This window comes from Acanthopagrus latus, chromosome 6 (genome assembly GCF_904848185.1).
Source record: "Acanthopagrus latus isolate v.2019 chromosome 6, fAcaLat1.1, whole genome shotgun sequence".
NCBI classification, from domain to species: domain Eukaryota; kingdom Metazoa; phylum Chordata; class Actinopteri; order Spariformes; family Sparidae; genus Acanthopagrus; species Acanthopagrus latus.
The window spans coordinates 25344331-25369583 of NC_051044.1; the positions used below are offsets into that span (position 1 = coordinate 25344331).

At 43.9% G+C, this 25253-nt stretch overlaps 1 protein-coding gene across 2 annotated transcripts in view; it reads right to left on the minus strand.

Moving 5' to 3' along the window:
• Positions 1 to 1342: 1342 nt before the first annotated feature.
• Positions 1343 to 25253, minus strand: part of cdh4 (cadherin 4, type 1, R-cadherin (retinal)) — a 215368-nt gene continuing 191457 nt past the window's right edge. Inside the window, exons 10-17 of one of the 2 annotated variants that reach the window (XM_037102150.1) lie at positions 22989 to 23174; positions 22446 to 22699; positions 16204 to 16355; positions 11016 to 11252; positions 10001 to 10234; positions 9731 to 9870; positions 6010 to 6174; positions 1343 to 5449 (exon numbers count right to left, since the gene is read on the minus strand). In XM_037102150.1, the coding sequence (XP_036958045.1) occupies positions 5243 to 5449; positions 6010 to 6174; positions 9731 to 9870; positions 10001 to 10234; positions 11016 to 11252; positions 16204 to 16355; positions 22446 to 22699; positions 22989 to 23174 (1575 nt within the window). In that variant the 3' untranslated portion in view covers positions 1343 to 5242. The remainder of the gene's footprint in view (positions 5450 to 6009; positions 6175 to 9730; positions 9871 to 10000; positions 10235 to 11015; positions 11253 to 16203; positions 16356 to 22445; positions 22700 to 22988; positions 23175 to 25253) is intronic. The other variant, XM_037102151.1, reaches the window with a different exon arrangement.

Below are 25253 nucleotides of genomic sequence, written 5' to 3' on the forward strand. Positions count from 1 at the left end.
TGTCCCTCCTCTATTCAGTTCAATGATGGGTGATACATGAATTGGTAAGCAGTTCAGTAAACGTCGATAGCTTCCTGTCAGTGTGAAGGTAGCCATCCCCCTCCCTCCTTTACATACAAACGCAGGGTGCTATTGGTCAGACGTAGCAGCAAACAGGAGCAGCTAATACACTCAGAATGACAATGCTAGTATGTTGATGTTAGCCAGTATCATGTTTGATTAGTAAAGCTTCTGGGTTTTCAACAGGGGTGTCTGATGATGTTTTAAATTATGTCATTTAATAATAATTTCATAATACTTTTTTCAACACTGATGATAGCTTTCCCATGATGCTGTGTGCAACCTAACCTAACCGTTTGCTAAATCACTGTGTGGCACCTGTTAATAAAGACACAGAGTCAGCTAGGTATGAATGAAAAATATTGGCCCGGTATTTTCATTTTTATCCTTATTAAGTTTATGGACATTCTTGTTTGCCACAGCAGACCCTTTTGTGAGTTACTGAGCAGGAGACTTGCACATATTCTTCATGTCAGAAGCCAAAATGACTTGCAGTTAGTATATAACAATTCAGCCTTAGGGCGACATGAATGTCTACCAGATTGAATGACAGTCCATTCACCAGTTTCCGAACCAAAATTGCAAATGTATTTCTGAAGGAAAAGTCTGGGGTTCACAAGTGTCATAAGGATTCATCCTCTGGGGAGAATGAGTATCACCAAAATGCTTTTGTGCTGCTTGACAATGCCAGAATAAATTGGTGTGTGCTACCTGTGTACCTTTGGGTATTCAACATCAGTAACTAGTAACTACAGCTGTTGAATAGATGTTGGGGATGTAAAAAGGTCTTTTTATTGATACTCCAATACAAAACACAACCATGATTAGCAGGAAATCCTCTTCTCGAATGCAGTTTGATAGTCCACAGACAGTGCTCCAGCCCTGACTGATATGGACATCCTGTCTTAGTAATAGAAGAGTGTCTCCACTAGACCAGCCATCCATATCGTAAATGGCTGGTCGTTAAACAGTAGATATTCTCTCCCCCACTTGCAGCAGGAACATCAAATTTATTCTGCAGCTTTGATCTCATTTTAGACTGAGTCCTGAAATAGCAGTAGGCTCGGAGTAGTGTCAGCAGAAAAGCAGCCAGCAGAGCCAGCGCCATCCTGGGCGGTACCTTTCCTGAATAGCAACATCAACACTAAACTGTGAACGGTCGATCACGCAGCCGGCATCAGAACCAACATCCGCTGGTGTTTTTCAGATTGGACCGCTCCCAGCACCAGCCCCAGAGACCCACTAGCTATATGGAGAGGAAATGAAAAGAGCCACGCTTGGACATGTTTGAAGAGGAGAACTTTATTTACAACACACAAGGCACTGGCTGCAAGCCAGCAGCAAAAGCTTTCAGTGTATATACGCCATTTATCAAGGGGATAACTTAAGTTTGCTTTCTTCTTTCAGTCTGCCCACTGCCACTGGGAAACCAAGAGAAGTTGAGCTAAACCCATCAAAGAAACCTTCCCCGAAGTTAATCTCCTTATCTTATACCCAGTAGTTATGACCAAGATGACCTTTAACCAACTAGATTATTATTTCAGAGCGGTGGCATCCACCTCTGATGGCTCCCTTATTAACACAGGTCTGCAATTCTGCCGGGCCCTGAGCAGAATTCACTTTTGTATTACAGTAAAGGTTAATTTAGGTTTATTAGGGGGTGTTCTCATTACTGGGACATTCCACTGTGCATGAGGAATCAAAGCACCTCTCATTACCCAGTCCAGTATGCTCCATCAGCTCTGCTCACCCATGACCCTGTCGTCTTTACCTCTCCATTGCCCACTCCTCTAATTTCCGGCCCATAGTGGACAACATATGATTAAGCAGCACTCCATACCTCTACCTCATATTTAACCTTTTTTTGAAGCCATTTTGTAAATGTTATGCATTGTCCCCGCTGAGCTTGAATCTCACTTCCTCCACGCCCTCCTCCCATCTGCTGACCCCTCTCTTCCATCCTACTAATCACCTCTCCACACGGCCTACCTGCGTCCTGGCCTCCGCCTCATTTTTCTCTCTCTCTCTTACTGCCTGCCTCTGTGCCTTCTCTCTGGGTGTCTCATTAAAGGCGCTCTATCTAATGAGATTACGCCGTGGGGATTAATGGTGTGGCTAATTGATAGACACACAGCCGGAGAGGATTAAATCCCTTTAAGTCCCCAGTGGTTTTTTTTTTTTTTTTGCCGCTTCAGCCGACTAATTGAAATCACAGGAACGGACACAAATACAATTCCTGACCCCATACACTGCTCTCCTACGCCATCTGAGATGCAACAAAAGAACAAATAGTGTGGGTTTTATTAGAAAAAGAGCCATATTAAAGAAACAGGGCCAAAGATTAACTGTGTAATTGCAAGGGGGGGTTTGTTCTGCTTCATGCCTCTTACTAGCACTTAAAATACATGATTCCATTGTAATAAATAAAGACGATGCTGTAATTCAGTGCGCAAATGCAAACCGCTTTATGAACAAATGAAAGAGAAAGCAGTGAACTTAAAGCCACCGTGTGATTAAAGTGTATTTGAAATACAATCCTGGTGAAAACTGATGCATTCCCTGTGTTGCTTCAGCTCATTAATCATCAGTATCCTCTGGTTGATGCATGTGTGTGGGTGGGGGTTAGAGGCATGAATTGCTGTCTGCAGCAGTATCTTCATTAATACTACCACTGGGAGGGAGCAAATGTCAGGCATGTTCACATCCAACACATATCGTCTTTAAGTCTAGGCTAGTCGAGATGAAGCTTTAAAGGAGACATATTATGCAAATGTTTAGGTTTGTAATTTTATTTGTGGTCACTACTAGGATAGGTGTACACGTTTTAGTGCTGAAAAAAAATAGTCTTCTCATACTGTACAGTGCTGCAGCAATCTATCCCTGCTCTGTCTGTTTTTAAGCTCCTGTCTCTTTAAGGACCCCCATCCTCCAGAAGATGCAGTCTGCTCTGATCGGTCACCTCACACACACCTGAGCGAGCGCCGCTAATGACAACAGAGCAGGTGTGTGATATCAATTCTTATGTGCCAAACTAGCTGCCAGACATAAATTATTCAAATGTCTGACATGTTGACGTACTGTGATGTCCCAAAGTTGCGGTTTCAGAGGCGGGACTACTGACGAGGCCTTTCAGGAGCAGCGTTTTCTGTGGGAGAGAGGAGCTTTTTAAAAAAAAATAATAATATTTTTTTTTTACATTCACAAGAACATGTAAAACACTTAAGGAAAGGAAAAAGAATAAAACGCATACTAGCTCTCCTTTAATAAAGGACCATTTCAAAGACAACAGAGGCCCATTATATTTTAAAGCTTTGAGTGACAAATTTTAAATGACCTCAGTTCAGCAACAATAGAAGATGATGCACATTGGGAATATCAAAAAAAAAAAAAAAAAAGATAGCACGTTTTCAAAACATGTCTTGTTTATTTTCTGAAGCACACATCCAGTATCTAGATGAATGGATAAAAGAATTCCAGGACACTGAATAATAGAACAACTATCAGCAGGCATGGCTAATGATCCTTCCACTGTCCCGAGGCCAAGGTGCCAACAGGAGGGACACGTCTGTCCGAGACAACAACACAGAGTGAAAGGGGAAGGCCGTGTTTTCACATATAAAAAGGAGTATAACAAAGCTTTTTTTTTTTTTTTTTTAGAAAACAATCTCAAAATAAAAAAAAGAGCAAATCATGGTTAAGCAGGCATCTTAAAAAATGGAACAACGCTTCAACAGAAGACAAAGAAATAAAAATATCCACATATTTAAAAATGAACGGGCCAAAGATCCCCTAAGCCCAGTGACGAGCTAGAGAAAGAGCAGCAACTTTTATGTTGTCAATACTTCAAAAATAGGTATCTTACAGTATTTTTATTTTCTCAGTGTCTTTATACAGAGTATATTCATATAGTTTCTGCTGACTATTTTCACATTCTCACCACATAGTAACAAGTGCTTTAAGTAAAACATTTTGGAAAAAAAAAAATCATGCACCTTTTAATAGTTTTGTTGGCCTATAAAAAACGGGAATGTTCAAGGCGACAAAAAACAAAACAAAACAAACAAAAAAACCCCAAAATCTTTCCCAGATGCCTTTTGTTTCCAAGTTCCACTTTTTCTTACACTGTCTGACTAATCAGATCATGCCTACAGAAGCTTTACACTGTGGAGAAAGCAACACAAAACCGTACAGGGCAGGCAAGCGTCTCAACATAAAGGCCCCTAAACTCATGAGTCCACAGAGGAAAAGGCAGGCATTCTCCACTAAATTAGAAAAACCCCCACATGTATAAAAATGGTCTCACACAATGTCAGCGTGTCGACGGGTTGATGCTTGTGAAAGTCAAACTGAGCAGGTCCTTGGAGAAGAGGCTTGTCTTCCCCGCAACAACTCTTAGTGGCTTCTTCTGGACTGTAATTCACTGGGTTAGCATATCCGATAGTCTGCCCTGGTCGCGTCCTTCCCTCCTGGGACTGGCTGCTGGGGTTGTCCGTCCGCACCTCTGTGAAGGGGAGAGGAGGGTGATAGGCAGGGCCGGTCTGAGGAGCGCAGGGGAGAGGGGGTGGGGGGAGGGGGTGGGGGAGGCGACGAGAGGAAAACGTGCCCCCACTGTACTGCACGAATGGCAACCGATCCTGAGATAGCAGGAGTCTGATACAAAAACACACCACAAAAGGCACTTTATAAAATGACAGTGCTTCTGTTCTAAGGAAATTCAAGTTGACAGAGTGAAAGAGAGAGAGTCAGAGAGCGTCTTCCCAAAAAACATTCTCTTCAGTGTGAGACTAAAGCAAGAGATGGTTCTGTTTTAACAATCAATCAAAGCACAAATTCACTACTCGTGTGTCTCTCTCACGAACCGCCTTGATTTCGTCCCCAGAGAGCTCCGGGTCCAGTGCGGTGAGAGAACAACAACAACAACAAAAAAGAAAAAAAAAATCAAAATAAAAAAACATCACACTACAAACTCGCCACTAAAAAATATAAAGCCAGAATACAGTTGCGTTGCAGCGGAATTCATGTTTGCGGGCTCGGTCGCTGTAAGGGTCTGTTCCTCACACGTCTGCCGCCGGATCCTTCGTCACGTTCCCGGCCCCTGCCCGTGGTTTCTAGGAGCGTCCATCCAACCGGCCCCGCCTCTCCCAACCCCTGCCGCAGCCCCACCCAGCCCCCTTCTCCGCTCTCAGTCGTCGTCCCCTCCTCCGTAGAGGTCGGCCAGCTTCTTGAAGCGAGGGCCCCAGTCGTTGAGGTAGTCGTAGTCCTGGTCCCCTGAGCTGATGGAGTTGAGCGAGCTAACTGAGCCGGCGGTTGAACCGCTGCCCTCGTAGTCAAACACCAGCAGGGAGTCGTAGGGAGGAGCCGTGGGGTCGTTGTCTGCTGCCCTCAGACCCTGGAGAGAGACACACACACACCCACACACACCCAGAAAATGACAGATCTGCCTACAGGTGCAAGTGTTTCATCTTCTGTGTGTTCATACTGAATAGCTGCATCGTGATGGTTCTTTAGCAAAACTGGACTCAGGCCAGTCATTGTTGTTCACCAACAATATGATGGAGTTCATATTTTTTCACAGACTGTAAACGCTGCAATAAACAGTGTCTCATCTTGCTCAACCAGCCATTAGAGTTTGAATGTTCTATCAGGGTCTGAACGCTGCCAGACATCGAGCTGCGTACACCTGCCAAATACTTCTAGCAGCATCCCTGCTGACAGGGATACAAAAGAAAAGTGAATCAGCAAATTTTACTTGAAACCTTTAAAAAATAATCACTTCTGACGAACCCTCCCCCCCAAAAAACGGGGAATCTTTCAGCCTTCGGAGCTCACATTGTTTAAACTTTGGTATGAGTCACCTCAAAGATGTAGCATTAACCGTCTGTGAAAACTGCTGGACTGTGCAGCTTAGAGAGGGAAGTTATGGAAACTACAGTGAACATTCCTCCTTACATCATTAATGAAGTCTCCTATATCTCCGGGGTGGGGCAGGCTGGGTCTGATGGGGTACTGCGACTCAGCAATCACAGGTCTCTCGTCCACTCTGCGCACCCCCGCCGGCTTGTTGATGATGTGGTCTAAAGACTCGGGCTGCTGCAGCTGGCTCAGGTCGTAGTCCTGGACGGAGAGGAAACGTTGAGAAATACTTCATCCTAATCGTCTTGTTCTTTCATGTGACTTTTTACTGACTAGTGCTCCATTGTTAAAGTGATAGTCCACCCCAAAATAACAGTCTACATTGTTTTGGCTCGAGTTGCGAAATTTTTGAGGCATCTGTACAGACGTCTGCCTTCTGTCAAATGTAATAGAACTAGCTGGCACTCAGCTTGTGGTGCTTAAAGCGTCAAACTAATACATTTGAAAAAAAAACCTCAAAGTCAATGTTTCTTTCCAAAATCATGACCTGGTTACTCAATATAATCCACAACGGAACTATTTTCTTTTTGTATCACCGCTCAGAAGGAAGTGTGCATCTATCCACTGGTTGAGAGGCTAGCTAGCTAACTAAGCTAGGCGCACCTTTCCTTCTGAGCAGTGATACGGTGTAGTTTTGTAGAGAAAAAAATAGTTCCTGCATGAAACTGCTCACAACAAGGTGTGTGGATTATCTTAAGTAACCAGGTCACGATTTCTGTTGAGATATTCAAATGTATGTTTTTGGCTCTTTGAGCACCAACAAGCCAAGTGCTATTTAGTTCTATTATATTTAAGAGAAGGAAGACAACTTTATAAATCTCCAAATCTCAGCCACTCACACCAACGCCATCTAGATGGATGAATAGCACTGCAGGTAAGATAATAAAAATCATGCATTTCTTTTAAATGACACAAAAGTTTCTTCCAAAAAGCCTTTAGCAGGGTCAGAGATCACATCGTACCCAAGTGATTAACCCTTTTCTATTCAGTGACTAGCTGGTGCATTGCGTTGGCCCCGGTCCAGTTGTCTGCCCTCACACACTTTGATGTGCATTCCTGTGAAGTCTGCGAGGGGCTCAGGCCTGACCTGCAGGGCAATCTGTGCTACGGATCTGGGCTTTCTGATGGACGATTGAGCCCTTTTTGTAAATCCTCCGCGCCGCAGTCTTTGCTTGAGGGAGTTACCCACAATTCATAGCGTTCCAATGTCAGAGAAGGGGCTGTTAGGGGAAAAAGTAGCGAAAGCGCTTGCAACGTGTTAACACTCAGAGCTGTGGTTTTGATCAAACATTTATGTCCCGCGAGTTACTGTCGAATTCATAGCGTGGAGACTCAGAGACTCACCGCGACTTGAGGCAAGTTCGCTGATGGCGCGGGCAACATCTTCGAGTCGTCGTCACGCGCTCGCTCTCTCTCTCTCAGAACTAGCAACACTTTCTCCGCTAATATTTGTGTGCTGTTTATTCTGACCGCGCTGTGTGCTTGCTGTTCAGTTTACATCTATTGCTGGTTTCTGTGAGTCTGAGCTGAACGGTACATAACAAATAAATGGTCTGTGTTCCTTAATGTTGTGAAATGTCTGTGTGTTGCAAATAGAGCGGGTATCTGAGTTCTCCCGACTGCTCTCCATGCAGCTAATAAATAATTGTATTTGAGAAACGCTCACACAGTATGCCTCCATACACTGCAGCCATCTGATGCCGGCGCGTGTTTATGCACTTGATGGCTGCTGGGTGTGTGGGTGTTGGGAAGTATCAAAAAAGGCATAATTAATCATACATTTCTGAATTAATCAAAGCCGTTGGAGCCTAACATTGTTGAAGGTTTCCATTTACTTCGAAAAATGGCTTTAGATATGAAGAGGTGGTGTGACGTGGGTGTAGAACTTATATAACGCTCTCCGGGCAGAGAAAGGACTTGTCATACAGAAAGAGTTGCACTGTCGACTGTACGTGGAAATCAAGCCAAGCAGCACTTTCGGGCCGAGGCGCTCGTTTTGTGAGGCGGAGGGCAGGCTGCACCCTGAAAACATTTTCTCCCCAGTCTCGCTCACTTTTTCGGGAAAGTACATTCTGTCCTCTGAAGACTCTATCTGCAGTCGAGCTGAACAGGCCTCTCTCAATCTTTTCCATTATTATTATATAATTATAGTACGCTGACTAATTCTCTGTGTTCCCCGCATGTCATCGGATGTAATTTTAGTATGCCGTCGGTTGCTGGCGACCCCTCCTCACCGGCTCAACAGGTGAGACGGGGAGAGGGAGCAGCTTTAGCGAGAACAAACGCAGTGACTCAGAGAAACACAACCCGCTTCTCCGATTGTTTTTGTGCGAGTTTACAATCCTGCACATTATGCCTTCAATAATTGAGTTGTTTTTTTTTTCAAACAAACACCTGAGGGCTCATTGTGATGTGACACGTGAATGCAGCGTGTTTTAAAAGGCACAGGCTGGGTTATTTCTCCTCAGGAAGTACTTTGAAATCAGCAGGAGACTTTAAAATGTCTTCTATCAGCGTAGCTGCTGCCTTGGTTTTTTTTAATTTAACATCACAGCTGCTTAGAGGAGTGGGATTAATAAACGTAAGGTAAAGGCTGATTCGTTAAAGCAAAACTCTCGCCAAAACGCAACCTAGGGTATTTTTGTGAATGTACCCAAGTCAAACTTTAGTTTAAAAGCATAATTATGGCGAAAGCGCCACTTTTAAGTTTGACCGTATTTTTGTTTTCCACCTTTACTCTCCTCCCTGTTACGCTGCATTCGGAGAGTGACACTTCTCGACAGGAAGATGGTGGCGAGCTGAAAAACAACTGGTAACGTGAGTTGTTCAAAAACTTACTTTTTAGTAAACTCTGTGTACGCAAACATTGTTCTCAATGCTCGTGTTCATGTGTAGAGACCCTGTTGATACTATGAGCAAAGTTGTGTGGATCCCTCTTAGTGTTTTTAAAATAGCTATCATAAAAGTACCCCTTGCATTCCCACTGAAAATGAGATTGACCTAAAAACAAAAATACTGTCATGTATGTTTCACATCATTTTTTAAGTTTTGTTTCAACACTGGCTTCTATTATTTGGTAAATTTTGATCTCAAATTTGTGGCCAACTTTTAGTTATTTATGGTGGAGCTGTGTACAATTCATCAGAACTATGAAAAATAAATTCAATCTTTACTGACTTTTATAAACAAAACTGTTAATTGATTAATCACAAAAATGATCAACAGGTATATACAAATGACTTAATGTATTAAAATGACTGAGATCAACATTCAGCTGTCTTTGTCTGGTATAGCTCAACCCATCTTATTAAAGGAGACATGTTGTGCTCATTTTCAAGTTTCTAATTTTATTTTGTGCTACTACTGGAATCGGTTCACATGCTTTGGTGCTCAAAAGTTTTGTCATACTGACAAGTGCTCCTTCAGGGTTAGGGTTAGTTGGTTCAGTTTAGTCTGCTCTGATTGGTCAGCTCACGCACGTCTGAGCCAGCACTCCTTGCTGTGTCTCCGGTTAGCTCTGTCATGTTTTCATCTTCCAGTTTGCTTTACTTCTACTGTGAATACTGGCATAAATTATGATAATGAGTGACATGGGGATGCAGTGTGATGTCACAAAGTCACAGATTAAAGGCGGGACTACAGACGAGGCATTTCAGACACTCTAGGAGCACTGCTTTCTGTGGGAGAGAAGAGCTCCTGTTGATGTGGACTTTTACATGGCGTTTTACATGCACAAGGACTGAACTCCAGACGATACCTGGTCCTCCTCTCCTCCTCCCTCCTCGTCATACTTGAGGATGTTGTCTCTGACGTCGTCCTCGGGGTCGATCAGCAGGGGCTTCGCCTGCCGCTCCTTCTCTCTGCGCTTCATCCACACCACAAACAACAGCACCATGCCTGTTGAAAGCACACAGCAGTAGTAGCAGTCAAGAGAGGATACTGGCGCGCTAAATGAGCAGTTGCCATAGAGGAAAGGTGGCGGTAACAGTGCGCTGTTATTGCTATGATCCCACTGTGTTGCACTCACTGAGCAGTATGATGATGCAGATGAGTATAGCGATGATGGCCCCAGTGCCGAGGCCGGCGGCCGCCACGGCGCCCGTGGCGCTGCAGTCCCCGTTATCATCACAGGGACAAACTTTGACCCTGATCACAGAGCGGTTGGACAAAGGAGGGTTCCCCGAATCGGACACGATGATGGGGATCTCGTACACACTCGCCTCCAGATAAGGGATCCTTAGCCTCAGCTGAGCATAGTCACCTGAGGAGTGGGAGGGAGGCAGCGTCGATGATGGAGGGAAAACAGTTGGAAAGAGGGGAAACATTAAGAGATGGAGAGGGAGTGCGTGGGAGGGGAAAAAGGCATGGAGGAGAGGAAGAAAATACGATTAGACAGTGTACTGCAGAGAAATTACATTTTGTTTACTGCAGGATATCATGTCATCATGTGCGTAGGTACGAGTGAATGACGTCCCAAATAAAAGCTGCAACCAGACAAACTGCACAGCAATCATTCTGACATGTATACATGCGAGGAGGCACTGGAAAAAAAAAACAAAAAAACAACAGAACCCATATAACCTTCAGCATCTATCACTCAGTCAAGCTAAGACAAGAGCCTCGGTGGGAGAAGGATCCAGGTATGCGATCAGATTTGTCCTCAAGACAACTGCTGTGATACATCCATCTGGGTGGATTAGGTGACAGATCGGTTGCTTGGGGGACGGAGAGATGAATGGATCTCATTTGTCACAAACGATGGATCGTACGTCAACACTGGATGGCACCCGCGTCTCTCACTGTGAGCTTTGTGAGACATTTTGTTAAACTTGGACTTCTCTCACAGCTTACAGCAATCCCTGGTCCCCTGATTGATGTCGCCAGTTTTTCTGCAGAGGGGTTTTGCATTCCATCTGTTAAGTTTATGGTTTAATTCAGATGGGGACGCGTAGTGGTTATATATCATTCACACACGTACCCTCTAAATGTTACATCACAAGGGTGGGTTAAATATGAATGCAAAATGTAGAGCATTTAATTACCGCTGAGCCTTGAAATAGTCCAGTTGCGGCGAACGCTGGCGGGGAAAGAAGGCAGCTCGAAGACAAAGGGCCCCACATTGGGGTCGGCGTCGGCGTCGGAGGCTGTGATGTTGATCCTGGAGTTGGGGCGCGCACGCTCGCACACCTGTGCCTCTCGGGGTACCAGCACCGGCGCGTTGTCGTTCACGTCAATCAGGTAGATCTGCAGGGTGCCCGTCCCGCTGGCTTGAGGGGAGCCTGAGGGGAGGCGAGAGGAAAGACAGATCAAAAGGAGGAGATGGTGAGATGATAATTCAGCGCCTGGGAGAGGAGGGAGCGGCTTGCGAGACAGAGGAGTAAAGATTAGACGAGTGGAGATGGAGCAAAAAGGAGGAAAGCGGACAAGAGAGACGGCGCGATGAGACTGCTACAGGAGAAGAAGGCGCAGAGAATCCCTTCATTCCAATTACGTTCCTCCGGCTGATTCATGTGTGGAAATGAGAAAATGAGGCGTACAGGCCGACAAAACAATCGTGAAGAAAAGGGTTTTGTTTACCGAGGAGCCGAAAGTGGAGGGGAAATACTGCGCACATTTGTTGCCAAGCACCCAAACACAAACGGCCAGAACAAAAGAAAAGGACACATGCATTTTTAAGTCCTCGTGTTTAGAGAACTGGCTGCTTTCTGAAAAAGGCTGAGGCGAGACTCACATTGGAGGGGACAACACTTACACAACGATTGCTGTTATGCTGTTATCTGCACTCTGCAAAGCCCTCTGGGAAATGACTCAAAGGCTAACCCTTCACTGCATCCGGCAACACAAGCTCATCATAACTTATTCAGGGTTTCTCACGACTGCCGGAGCAGAACTGAACCATCAGGTCGGGAGACACATTTTTTGATGTTTTATGCATTAACAGCGAACTCTCTAATGCGCTTTGATTACAGCGCACACAATCACTGAGCTGCACTTAAACTGATGGGGAAACGTTGTTTATCTGCCACGCTGTTTCTGTTGCTCTTCATGCTGTACAAGCCGGCGCTGGGAATAAGCGCCTCATTGTTTTTTAAGTGCACTACTTGTTTTTTTTTTTTTTTTTTTTTTAAAACAACAGAAAAGTGAACTTGGAGTTGTTTTGCTTCTCAAGTTGGCGGAATGTAAAAAAAAAAAAAAAAAAAAACTGTGAAAACATTTGTATTGACGGTGAACCCTGGTGGGAGGTTAAATATTTAACTCCAACTGAAAGTGAGAAACAATAACGTCTTTGACTGATAGTGTCCTACATGCTAACGTGTTCTAGAAGCGCTGTTTTGTTATATTTATAGAAAATCTCTTAACAACCTTAAACACCCAACGTGTTTCCTGTAAAGAACAGGAAGCAGCCAATAGTGCGGAATGTACGTAATGCCCGATCCCAGTCCCCTAGCAGCTGAGTCGCCACCCCTGAGACTCCATGGACATCGTTGGACCAGGATGGAAAAACACTGCCTCTGAAAAGATGGGGGCTAGTTCTGGTTTTCTTCCCAGGTTTGGAACCTGGGGCTGAGTCAGCAAGGACCGCTTACTGGGTTACATCGGCAGCTAACTGCATTTAGCAGCGATATAGCACTTACTTTAGCAACAAAGCTACCAGGAAACTCCATAAATCACCACGGTGCTGTAGCTGGCCTCGGTCGTTTTTCTCGGAGGCAGAGGTGAAACCAGAAAATATTTTCCCCACAAAGTTATGGATTTCTCTAAGCTCTATAGATTTTTTTCCTGAGTTATGAAGTTGTGTTTTTGTTAAGTTATGAGTGAGGTCAATCCCTAGCAACACACTCCGCTGGCGATGTTCTTCTTCTCACACAACTATGGCAGCGTCATAAAACAAAGCAGGCTTTTATTGGACAGACAAAATTAACATACACCCCCGACTGCAGGATGAGTCATCAACATTTTTTATGATTTTACAGTAAGTTAAAAACTCTGATACCATAAAACCCCCTCCAAATGACTTTTTCTTTCCACTTTTGGGCCTGATACTGGTGTATAGGTGAGATATGGAGTGAGACAAATGTGACAAAAACACACGAAAAAACAACAACCCCCAAAAAACAAAACAAAATTCAGGGAGTTGGATGTGGTTAACGATGACACCGATGTGCTGCGCTGGCTCTGAGCTTGTTGTTCAGCAGCTAACGCAGTCGCACAAAGCACACAGACCCTTTGCCCAGAAAACGAGCTGCAGTGAGAGCAACGTCAGCACAAAGCACACACCTACAGCAGTTAGTACTGACCGTCACACCAGGTAGCCTCCTCAGACTAAGGTATACGACGGCTAGTTTGCTTGTGTTTCTATGATTGCAGCGTCTTGCTATTTAGCAAAGTTGTGTCTTTTATGTCTTCATCAGACGTAAAATGTTGAGAGATCCTGTTGAGCAAAGCGAATTAGCTGCTAACACATCTCCCAGCTGGCCAGCGAGAGCTACTGGACAGATGGTGTCAGAGCAATCAGGCAGTGCACGTCGGTGTGTTTCGGGTGAGTGGCCTTGATGAGAAGGTTTGGGATTACCGGGATACTTTCAAAATTTAGCTTGTTCCTGCTGGTCTCTACAATCTCATCGACCCCAGTTTTAACATCTCTGGTTTAGCTGAATTCATTAATAATCTGTCGAACACTATCGATCAGATCTAATCAAACCATACCCAGAGAGTCCCAGTGAAGCAGACGAGCTGAGCTTTTTCACTGCTAAACTCTTGTAATAAATAATACAGATGGATGATTTCTTCTCAAGTTTTACTTTGATTGTTGCTCATTCAGTCATTAATGTTTAATTTCATGGAGATATACTTTTTTTTTTCTGAACTGGCAGAAGTGCAGAGAATAAAGCCGAAAAAATCAGAACATAAATGATAGTCTCTTTTATTTTCGTATTATTATCACTGGGATTCGGTTCAAATTACTGCAAAAATGATCAAAGCACGCTTTAAAAGTAACTGTGAAAGGATTCAAATAAAAGCAGCGGTCCGAAATATTCAAAAATATTTAGGTCCCTATTTTACTGCAGTCACTGAGTAGTACTGCACTTAAGTATCAAGCTGGGGTACTTTACCTGCGTATTCTAATTTTAAGATGCAATATACTTCTACTGCACATCTAGTCTACTACATTTTAGAGGGACATTTTTAGCCCACTACATTTATGGGTACCCTGTTGTAACTACGTCTTTGAAGATTCAGATTTCAGATTCAGAAGATTCAGATTTTAGACACCAAAGCATCAGTGGGGTAGGAGAGGGAAGGGTCATAGTGTGAGTAGAAGTTTTCAACACGTAACATTGCTATGAGGTGATGAGTTTGTTTGATAGCACCTACATTACGGCCGACCACATGGTACAGACCTGGGATTTGTATTCACGACAGAGATGTTACACTCCAAAACTGTGGGGGCGCCAAATCAGGCGAAATGTCAGTCTCCATGTAATGTTGCTTTAATTTGTTGAGATAAGCGCTGTATCGTAGGCACCTGGTCATGTCTCAGTTTTCAGTTATGATACAGCACTTAGAGTGACCTGGATGAATGAGAACCTTCACTAAAATGTTGCTTTGACAATTTATGTAATAATCTACATTTATATTTTAAATTGAAAAAAATAATCCATTTTCAATATAATAATAAACTGTGTTCAGCTGTCACGCATTACATCTGACAAACATTTACACACACGCATATCAAAAACTCCAGTAACTAATTTTGTTAGCGTATTATAAAAAAATTGCTCAGAATCTTAAGCTCATCCCTGTAGAACCAAAACAAAATATGAATTAAGACTTTTTAATTGAGTCCTATTCTTTACAGATAATAGTCACCAGTAATTATTTGCCAATAATATAACACATTAAATTGGAAATAAGTGAGCGGATTGTAATGTGACATAAAACATGACACCACCCCGTCTCTCAGTTGCCTTGCCTGTGTGAAGGACTAAAAATGTGCTTTTGTGGATATTCTGTAGTTTGTAGCTTTACATCCTACATCCAGCACAACACAGAGGGTCCACAGAGCCCCTTCAAATGTGAGTCACAAATTGGTAATTTCTTAAATTCTCCGTCACTTTAGCCTGAGTAAAATTTGGAGGCAATATATTTATTTGTAGTCAAGCATGACAATATTCCAGTATTACTAATTTTACATGAGTAGAGAATCTTAATATTTCTTCTAACACTGACAATCACCGACATTCTTCAGTGATACCACTTCTGATCATGACATTACCAAACTACAGATGAATAAAGTATGTGCAATGCTCTGTTGAACACATTGACCGCAGTGATATATTGTGGCCTTGATATTCAGTTGACAGCCCCCTGACCACAGGCTGTCAGCATGCTGAGCAGAAATTCCTGATGCAATGCAGCATGGAAGGACTCTACCCCAGTAGCTCATCAGTGTTGTATTTCAACTTTTCCCCCTATCAGACAGTAACTTGGTGCATCAACTATGTAAAGGTCTATTGCCCCGGGCCCCAAGGCCCATCGACCGTCTTGTCGGTTATGATTGGCTGGGTGCTTTGTTGCTTCTTACGCTTCGCTTGAGTAGAATAAGTACAGAGAATTTCAATCAAAGTGGAATATATCCCCTTGTTGACACTGGGCTCCAGAATCAATAGGCAGTCAACACTTTGAGCTTAAGTTGGTGTGCTTCGGGGCAACCAATCCCTCATTTCTCACTGGAGTAAAAACACCTGGGTCCCTCCTACTTACACACAGAGCAAGCACCTCTATTTGTAGTGCTTTAGTACTTAAGCTCTGTTCATTGTTTCACCACCTCAGGCTGATACTCAAGACCTTCAGTGACTGATAATCTTCCTCTTTTTTTTCAATCAGAAAAACAGGGCAATGAAGATCAAGGAACTTTTTGTATAACAGGATTCTGTGTGCAGCACAAAATACGAACAGACTCATTCACAGTTCACACTGTGGGTCATCTGTTAAGAATGTCACAAGGGTGTGACTTATCAAACACACACAACTTTCATCCATTAAATTCAGCGACAAAAAAACCAATTATTGCTCTGCCCTGTGTTTAATCATCTGTGCTCAGTGGAGCAAAGTGGTAGACTGACCAACATTGCACGCTGCTGAAGTGGCTAAAAAGTATCTCTGTTGTCGTGTACATTCTCTACTGTTTATCCAATAATCACGACACACACACTCATCCTGACTTACCGGACTTACCATTGTCGAATGCTAGGAATGTGGCCTCGTACACATTGTTTTTGACGTACATGGACTCTCGGTCCAGCAGGGCCATGGTGGTGATCTGCCCGTTGGTCCTGTTGATCTTCAGCCAGTTAGCTGGGTCTGACAGCTTGGAGTACCTGCACACACACGCACACACACGCACACACAGGCACACACAGAGGCACACACCCACAGAGACAGACAGAGAGACAGACACTTCATTAAATCCAAATGTAAGCGTAACAAACATTTCCCGCACATTAACAGCCGGCTGTTACCTGAATTCCAGCAGCCCTGAATCTTTTATTTGTTGATTCAAAGTGCCCATTATCAAGTTGAATGTTCATTACCATAATAAGCAATATCAGCCAAGCACCTTTGAAGTATTACAGTGACATAGAGAGCGGAACATATGTTCACCGAGCTTATCATAGCAGCAGCTCATTAGCATGAAGACCGGCGGAAACCTGAACCCGTATGCAGAGCAGCTAAGCAGCGCTCTTAACAACTCCACCACTCTTTGTACCCACACAGCCGCCGCTGCAGCTCTCATCGCCGTCACCGGTCGTGACATCGGCGGTGTGGAAAGTGACAGCTGCAATTAAAGTCTATAAATCCCATTAACAACTATGACGAGCCTTAACAACTGACCGAGTGGAGGAAGTGCCTCCCTCTCACACCTAATGAGAAACAGTTAATTGTCGACAAGCAAGAAGCCTGGGCAAGAGGCATGTGGTCAGCGTGTCACCGCGATGACAGAAGGTGAGGGTTGCTTGAAAAAGTGACAAGGGGGACAGGGGGCCTAATTAAAGAAATGCGTTGGAGGATGACACTGGTTAGCTAGAGCCTCACAGGCACGCAGGAAACTATTTCCACCTCCAGTTAAAGACACACTTCATCTGGACTGACAGACAGAGGAACGCGGGGTTGCCATCATCACATTTAGTTCATTTTAATATTGAGAGATTAAACTAAACAGGCGAAAATAGATATCATTTCCAGTGAAAGAACTTGTCAAGCGGTGATTCTCAGGATCTGCTCTTGCCCTGCAGGTTAGATTCTGGTGTTCGCGCGTGTCATGTCTGGCACTATCATGTCTTTCCTGTGCCAACAAGATGTCACGTCCCACTGTCTTCATCTGCAGCTTGCAGAGCAAAGTGTCTCTCTAAACCTTTGACAACTGCCCTAACCCTTATCTCTAATGGTACATTTGGAGTCCTGCAGACTCTCTACCCTACATTATTGTTTTATCAGCTTTATATAATCTTATAAATCATTATATTGTAATAAACATGTTATTTTTTCCTGGTTTTAAAAACTGCATTACAGTATAACAATGTCATTTTCTGAACTTACCAGACTGCTCTGCTTGCTTTAGTATTTGCCTTTACTCATTTAGTCGTCACATCCACCTTACTGATGATCATTGATCAGGAATCTCAGTGTGTTAACATTTTGTCAAAGTACCAACATTGATCCAAAATGTTGTTTCGATATTGATTTAGACCAAAATATTGTGAAATTTGTTTTTTTTTGTTTTTAGCTGAGCTCAAGTATTTATGAAGTGCTATTGAGGATATTTTAAAATTTCAAGATATTTATTGTGTATTGTGATCCCTAAAAATACTGGGATATGATCTTAAGACCGTATCGCCTGGCTCTATCAAACATGGTTAAATACAGTACAATAGTGTAAAAAGCACCTAAATATCTGTATCAATAAATTAAAGAACAGTAAAATGACACAGATACAGTATCTACTCATACTAGAGGTTGAACAATTATCGCGTCCAACACTGAACATTTTTCAGATTTTTGGAATCAGTGTTTTTTTTGTAATTTCAAAATGCTGCATGCAATTGCCTAGTAAAATAAAGTAACTAGTTAGGCATAAATGTAGTGGAGTCAAAAGTACAGTAATTACCTCTGAAATGTCGCGGTGTGGAGGTATCAAAGTAATAAAGTAAAATGTGGCGGTCAACAGATCATTTTGACCGTCTATTTTTGCATCGCGCGTCACGCAGGAAAAAACAGGCGACACCCTGGATGCCTGGATATGGCCGCCATGTGTGAGTTAACATAGACCAACAGATGAAGGGAAGCAGAAGGTTCCCTGACATACATGTGCTGTCTAGGTAGGAACGAATCCCAGGACCAAGACTATTCTACATAAAGTCATTGGAGCCCATATCCTCAAAACACAAGGGCTAATCCAAACCCTCAATTTAAACTCAATACTAGTTCTAACCTTTAGAGGACAGTTAGATTTTACATTTGAGGTTTAGTTTCCTTAACATTGCTTACAAAAAGCCTTATGTTACAAACTGGAGGATCTAGAGAAAGATGCTTTTGTGATGCATTGTGGGAATTGTATTGCTGCACAGACATGCTGCTCAGCCTAAGGCGCTTCCATTTTGACCTTTGTGGTTTTTATCTGTCTCCCGGCTTCATGGAAGCTTAATATTTAATTGCTGGTGTAAAACTTTAATCCTAAGCTCAAGACCTTTAGAGATGAGGACCAACAAACGTAACCTCACATCACAAAAATGGCCTCAACCCGTGCGGCTGACACTCTAATGAGAACAGAAACACACACACACATATGCACATAAATTATCTTTTGTCTGCCACTTAGATCAAATCTAACAGTAACATCAGTTGGCAAATGTACTCGCCCTAACATCATCTTTTCTTTCCTCACTGCCAAAGAGAGAAGAAAGCAAGAAATCTGGAAACATAAAAAAATCAAAAGCTGGCTCCTCTCCCATCCACGGCTCACGCCCGGGCCTTTCACTCATCCTCTGCGGGCGCTCGTGTGCGTGTTACGTGCGTTTTTTCAGTCTGCCGTTGTGCATTTCTGTGTGTTTTGTGTGTGCTTTGGTGAGGGTTTAAGCGAGGTCACCTAGAGGGAATACAGCAGCAGCAGCAGCAGCAGAGAGGAGGCTGTCTGAGCATGAGATGAGCGACTGCTGGCAAGCTGCTTTGGAGAAGACGGCAGCTCTGAGGTCCCATCAATAACGGACCCACAGACTGACAGAGAAGAAAGTGACGGGGTCAGCGGGAACGAGGGGGAAGCAGGGATGTGAGAAAAGGGAGTGAAAGAGGAGTGACTTCTCTCGAAGGGCAGAGGAGCTCAGTCCACGTAGTTTGCATGACATGTCTTTTAAGGAGAAGAAACCTGAGATGTGGATATTGCTCACTCTTCTGTGCAGTACATATACGAGAACATCTCCCACTGCCTCCCCCGCTATCAATTCAGTAACATTTCCACTGGGTCCCTCAGTGAGAAGAGGCCGTCTCACTGACATTAAGAAAAATCAATCTCCCTCGTCGGGGCTGGCTATGGAGTGGAACGGTGCCGCTGGACCTCAGTGGGCATGTGGGAGTTTCCATCACACAGGGTCGATGCCTGGATGGCACCGTGCCCGCCGTGTGTCATCCCAGTTAGGAAGAATGGAGGGGGGGGATCAATGAGGAGGAAGAGAAGAAGGAGAGGGGGATCTTAGGAGGGCAGACAGAGAGTGTCCAACTCATTACAGGATGACCTCTTCACACCGGTCGCCTGGCAACGGGATAGTAACTGGAAGCTGGGATGTGGGCGAGGGGGTCGTGGAGAATGTCACAGAAGAGGGACAAACTGTGAAGAAAGAGCTCGCCGCTGATTGAACGCTGGTGACACTTTGATTCAGTGGTTACAAGATATTGGAAGTTCCTCCCTGTAGCTCACTATACCAGGTAGTCTCTGGCCATGAGAGGAGGTTCAGATCTACCTCTGACTGCTGCGATATGAAACCTGAATGTAAGAATCTGCATTATTATTTAAAGGAAAAACAACAGATGGCAGTTTGGAACGGTAGGCAGAGCGGTGAGCGGGGAGCGCAGCCATGGCTGGGCGTCATGCAAGGGTGGCACTTTGTGCTCAAAGGTGGCGGGGACAACAGGGCTCAGATGAAAACAATTTTCTTTAAATAGTCCTCAACATATGTGATTTTAGGCAATGTGATGGCGGGATCAGCATGAGGTCAGATAACGAAGGCGGGGAAAAAAATAGCATATGGCGCATCAAAACGGCTCAGCCTAATAACATGAAACTCACAATTACATATCAACCCTCTCCATCTCCTGGGCGGCCAAAGTATGTAATCAGTCTTAGAAGCAGCCAGTTTCAGCTAGAGTGACATGTTCTCATTTGATGGTTAACATTTGTTAGTGAAACATTTTTCTTAAGGTGCAGTATGTAAGAATTTTAGTTGAAAAGTGAAGCATGCTAACCAGCTAGCACGAGCCAAAACTGGTCGAGAACTCCCGTGCTAGCAGTGTAAATCCCAACACATCTCCGGTAATCTGACCTCCAAGTCTGGACTGCTAGATGCACTGCTAACTGAGCTAATGGCCAGTTGATCAGTACCGTGCCGAAGCACGATTGTCCCTCATCTGTCCCCCGCTGGCCTGCACACATGTTGCTCCGGCCGCAGCCAGGCAACCACACAGGAAGATGACTAACTTCACTGACTTTTTTGAGGATTATTTTGTATTGTTTTGGTCAAAGACGGCCCACTCACATTCCTAGATTTCTTTATTGTGCAAGGCGACATAATAAGCAAGATAATACTCCACGTCCATGACGGGCACCTGTGCTTGTGATCATGGATGAGCAACCGTGCCAGGGCCAAGAAAGTGTTCTGTACTTCAGCACGGTATGGAGCGTTCACACTAGTCAAACAAACTGGACTTTGGGGGTCAAACGTGCTTTGGCATGGTACGGATTGCCTGGTGTGAGTTACATACTGCCGTTACATACTGCCCCTTTAATAGATCATCAATAGAATATTAAATAAAAAAAATGTTCCAAGAAAAAATATCTTGCTGTACAGGATGCACAGTTTCATTGATCTCATCATCTTCAAAGCTCTCTGGGAAAATAATGACATGTAAATCATGATATTATGTTACATTAATTATGTTCTATTATCTGCCCTACATTTTATTAAAGCTACATCTTCTAACAGCTGGCACTCATTTCTTAATTAAGTTAAGCTGTTTTCCATTTGTCTACATTACTGTTCCTTTTGTCCTTGTTATTGATGTCACTCAATGTAATTAGTTTAAGATTGTATGCACCTACAGCATAATAGAAGGATTCATAATTGGCGACTTGAAAAAAAAAACTGGTATTAAAATGTATCGAGTGAAAGCGAAGATAGTCTGCCATCTAACCCCTATAAGCTGCTACTATCATTTTGTTAATCAACAATGATAACAAATGATTACTTGGTGAAGGGGGGTCACTCATCGTGATGAACACAGAGAATCATTAGCAGACTGCACTTCCTTTACCTGAGACGTTATGATAGAGGAGACAAACCGCTTAAAGCCCTCTGAATGTCCATACTGCCAACTTCCACACAAACGCCAATTGTGTGACTTATTACAGCTGAACGGGATCATGACAGTTTCAACTGATTTAGTGTGGCTGCAGATGGACTTTGAGTAAGTGTGGAAAAGTAGAATATCATGAAAAAACATTAAGTGCCCTCTCTGTCGCCCTTTCTGTTTGCTGGTGCCCTTTTTTTTTAAAAAATGTTTTTACATCCACTGTGCCTGGAACCCAAGATGGCTGCTGAGTGGCGAGACTTGCCTATAAGGACTTTGGTTTTACCACCTGCAACTTAACAGTTTTGGTTCATCCACATTAATAAGCACAAAGGAGGAACGTTTTAACTGTTAGGCTCCAAATAAATAGTTTAAATCTCTTGGAGAAGGCAACGTTTTGATCTAGAAGATCTTCCTCGGGCAACTGTCAGTCACGCTGCTCCCATAAACCCTCTATTCCAGAGACTGAAGGCAGCGGTTTGCAGGCAGAATGCTTTGATGAACTCACTGTAATAGGCTACCAGCACCAAGCGGCATGTAGTTCATGGCCAGCCGGTGGACATATTGGAAAACAGAGCTAACAGGGGCGTGAATGAATCAGATGGACACAAACAAGACTCCAGATTAATGCTCATGTTGCTCAGTGTCTGCTGGATGTGTAGGCAACTGTAGCTGGCATGTTTGCTCCCCCAAATGCTCGTAAAATAATTCATGCAGCTTTAAAGATCATTTTTTTGCATTCTCGGTTGAGATATGAAAACAGATGAGGGCATCCAAAGATGTCTGTATTTTATGTTGTCTTAGTTTACGGATGTATTACATTCACCAGTTCATTCATGTGGTGTTCTCTGTACCTGACAATCTGGTGGATGAAGTGGTCAGGGTCCTGAGCGGCGAACACGGTGAGAGTCGTCCCCGCCGGCACACCCTCCTCAAAGCGGATCGTCTTGGGGTTGACCGGGAAGACGGGCGGCTCGTTCACGTCCTGGACTGAGATGGTGACCCCCGCTGTGGACTGAAGCGAGGACTGGATGCCGCTGGCCAGGTGGGCCTGGTTGGACACCACCACGGTCAGCATGAAGGCACGATTCATCTCAAAATCAACGGGCTGGAGACGACAGCGACGAGGGGGGGAGAGAGAGGGAGAAAGAGATAACAGAATGATGAGAGACGGGAGGGAAAATGAGCGTGGCTGATTGCAAGATTGGTTCTGACTGTGCTCCAATTTGGGAGATGACATATAATTCAGTGAAAACAATGTGGGACCAAAGTACTCAGTCATCAGCATCTGGCACTTCAGAGCAGGTGGAAACCTACAAGATGCTGTGCTGAATAATGATGGAGAACAACGGAGCCACAAGTCAGACGTCAGGACGTGTGTGCAGCTCCGACTTTACCTTGACCACCGTCAGCATGCCCTCGTTAGTGATGGGGTTCGTGCGGATGGTGAAGTGTCCAGAGGGGTCCCCGCTGACGATACGGTAGACGGCGTTCCAGTTGGGGCTGTGCGGCTGATCCCTGTCCACCACCGTCAGGTTGGTCACCACCACGTTCACCTTGTTCTCTGGCACCTCCCCAGAAAACTACAGTGCAGGAGGGGAGGAGGGGAGGAGGGGAGGAAATGAAGGGGGGAGGATGGGAGAGATAACAATTACGCGGATGTCGCACCAGCGGTCGGCTAATGCGTGTTAATAAGTTGATTTATTGGGATTCTAAACATTTGCTCGCGCCGTCATCAATCTTTAAGCGTTTTTCTATAATTGTCCTTATGAAAACAAACTGCTTTTAGGGTCAGGCCAATAATTGCTCATTACGCTGAAACATGAATTGAAAGTGGGGGCAAAACAAATGGGGGAAGATGCTAGAACGATAGCAGAGGGAGAGACAAAGACAGAAGGAGACGTATTTATTTAAATGTGGATAATAGAGAATCATATCGCCCATTATGTTGATGCTGTCCCATGTCTGCTCATTTGAAACTCATTATTTGAACTAATGGATTTGTTCAATTAAGTGTTTACCCATTTAATTTAGATTCCGTGCATCCACCAAATCTAGGTCTTAATAAGCAATTAGATAAGTACTGTAATTAAGGCAGCAGTAGGAATAATCTTTGGCTAATGATCTTCATTATATTGCAATCTGAAACAACTCCCCTCAGAACTAACTCTGGAGGAAACTTAGTGGCAGCTGCAGAGCCCGAAGAAGAATTTACAGCGCAACGGGATACATGTCCTTCTCTATAGGGGTTTATCTGAATACAGAGGGACGGGCACTCAAAGGTAGACACACACATCCACGCCGAAAGCTCTCATTGTCAGGCGATAATCCGCGTTTCCTCTTGTGAAGCGTTAACTTGTTTATGGCGTGTGTCTGCCAGCTGCTGTTCACTTTAATGGCTTCATCATCGTGGGATTGAAGCAGCGTCCAAGCAGCTCGATTCCTCTTTTTTTTTTTTTTTCCTCTATTCTCTCCTGCCCTCCATCCCTCCTTGCCCCCTCTCCTCCTATCCCCCACAGTACAACCAGGCTGATAAGCACAGAACAAATTAAATATGCACTCTCCGTCTCTGGTGTGTGGGCTCCTCCATTTCATTTTCACCCCAAGCTTCAGCACAAACACCACCACAAACCTTCCAAGCTTGTTTGGGCCGCACTGTCAGGCGGCCAAATGGAATATGCTCTCTCAGAGGCATACACAATGGAGCTGACTGTAGGGGAGGATGTGTCCAAAATGGCCACTCACTCTAAAATGCAATGTGGACCCGTTGATAAGCCACTAGAGACACAGACTATGAGTTTCTGGAGGATTTTGTAGTTACAAAGAGGAAGGGGGAGTAAAGGAGTGTGCCAAATAAGATTCATTGTATGTAAATGTCAGATGGGACCTCACTGTGCCCAAGAATATAACATTCAAATGAGACAATAAAAAAAAGAATCATTAAACTTTTATTTAAGTTGTTATGTCGTGGAATGTTATGTCAGTATTACAGATCCTGTCTTTATAGAGCTTTAAAAACAATGTTTACGCACTCTGTCTTTCCAAACATTCAACAATAATTCTTTTACAAGGGTTTCATCTTAGGAACAGTGTGAGCTTGTTCAGCAGTATGAGGTGCACTAACCCATCTGAAGGCCTGCAAAAAGACCACACACATTCAGAACAAAACGCCACGAGCCACACTTGCGTGTTGTGCTGCAGCCACAAATGAGTGTTGGTTAAAGAGTTGGTTAATGAGTCAAAACTTCATGTAAAAGCATGATTACGACGAAAGAGGCCATTTTTAAGATTTACTGTATTTTCGTTTTCGGGTCAAACGCATTTTCAATGGGAGTGCTACGGGCAAATTAGCGATAGCATCAAAATCGCTCTTTTTCAGCAGGGTATTATTTGTGACAATAATTATACATTCACACAAAAAGCCTAGGTTATATTTTGGCGAGAATTTCACTTTTAAGGGGCCATATATAAGAGAATAGGGGCAGCAAAAAAAAAGTAAAGTAACCGCTAACTGCTGCTGTTAGCTAGTAAGCTCAGTTAACCAAGCAGCTAGCGGGGACAGTAGCTGACTCTGACAGCACCGGGAGCACTGAGGGATTTGTTGGTGTTGTTTTCTTTTGGTCCGTCAGCTCTTGAGGTATGATGTGGCATGGCTAGCTATT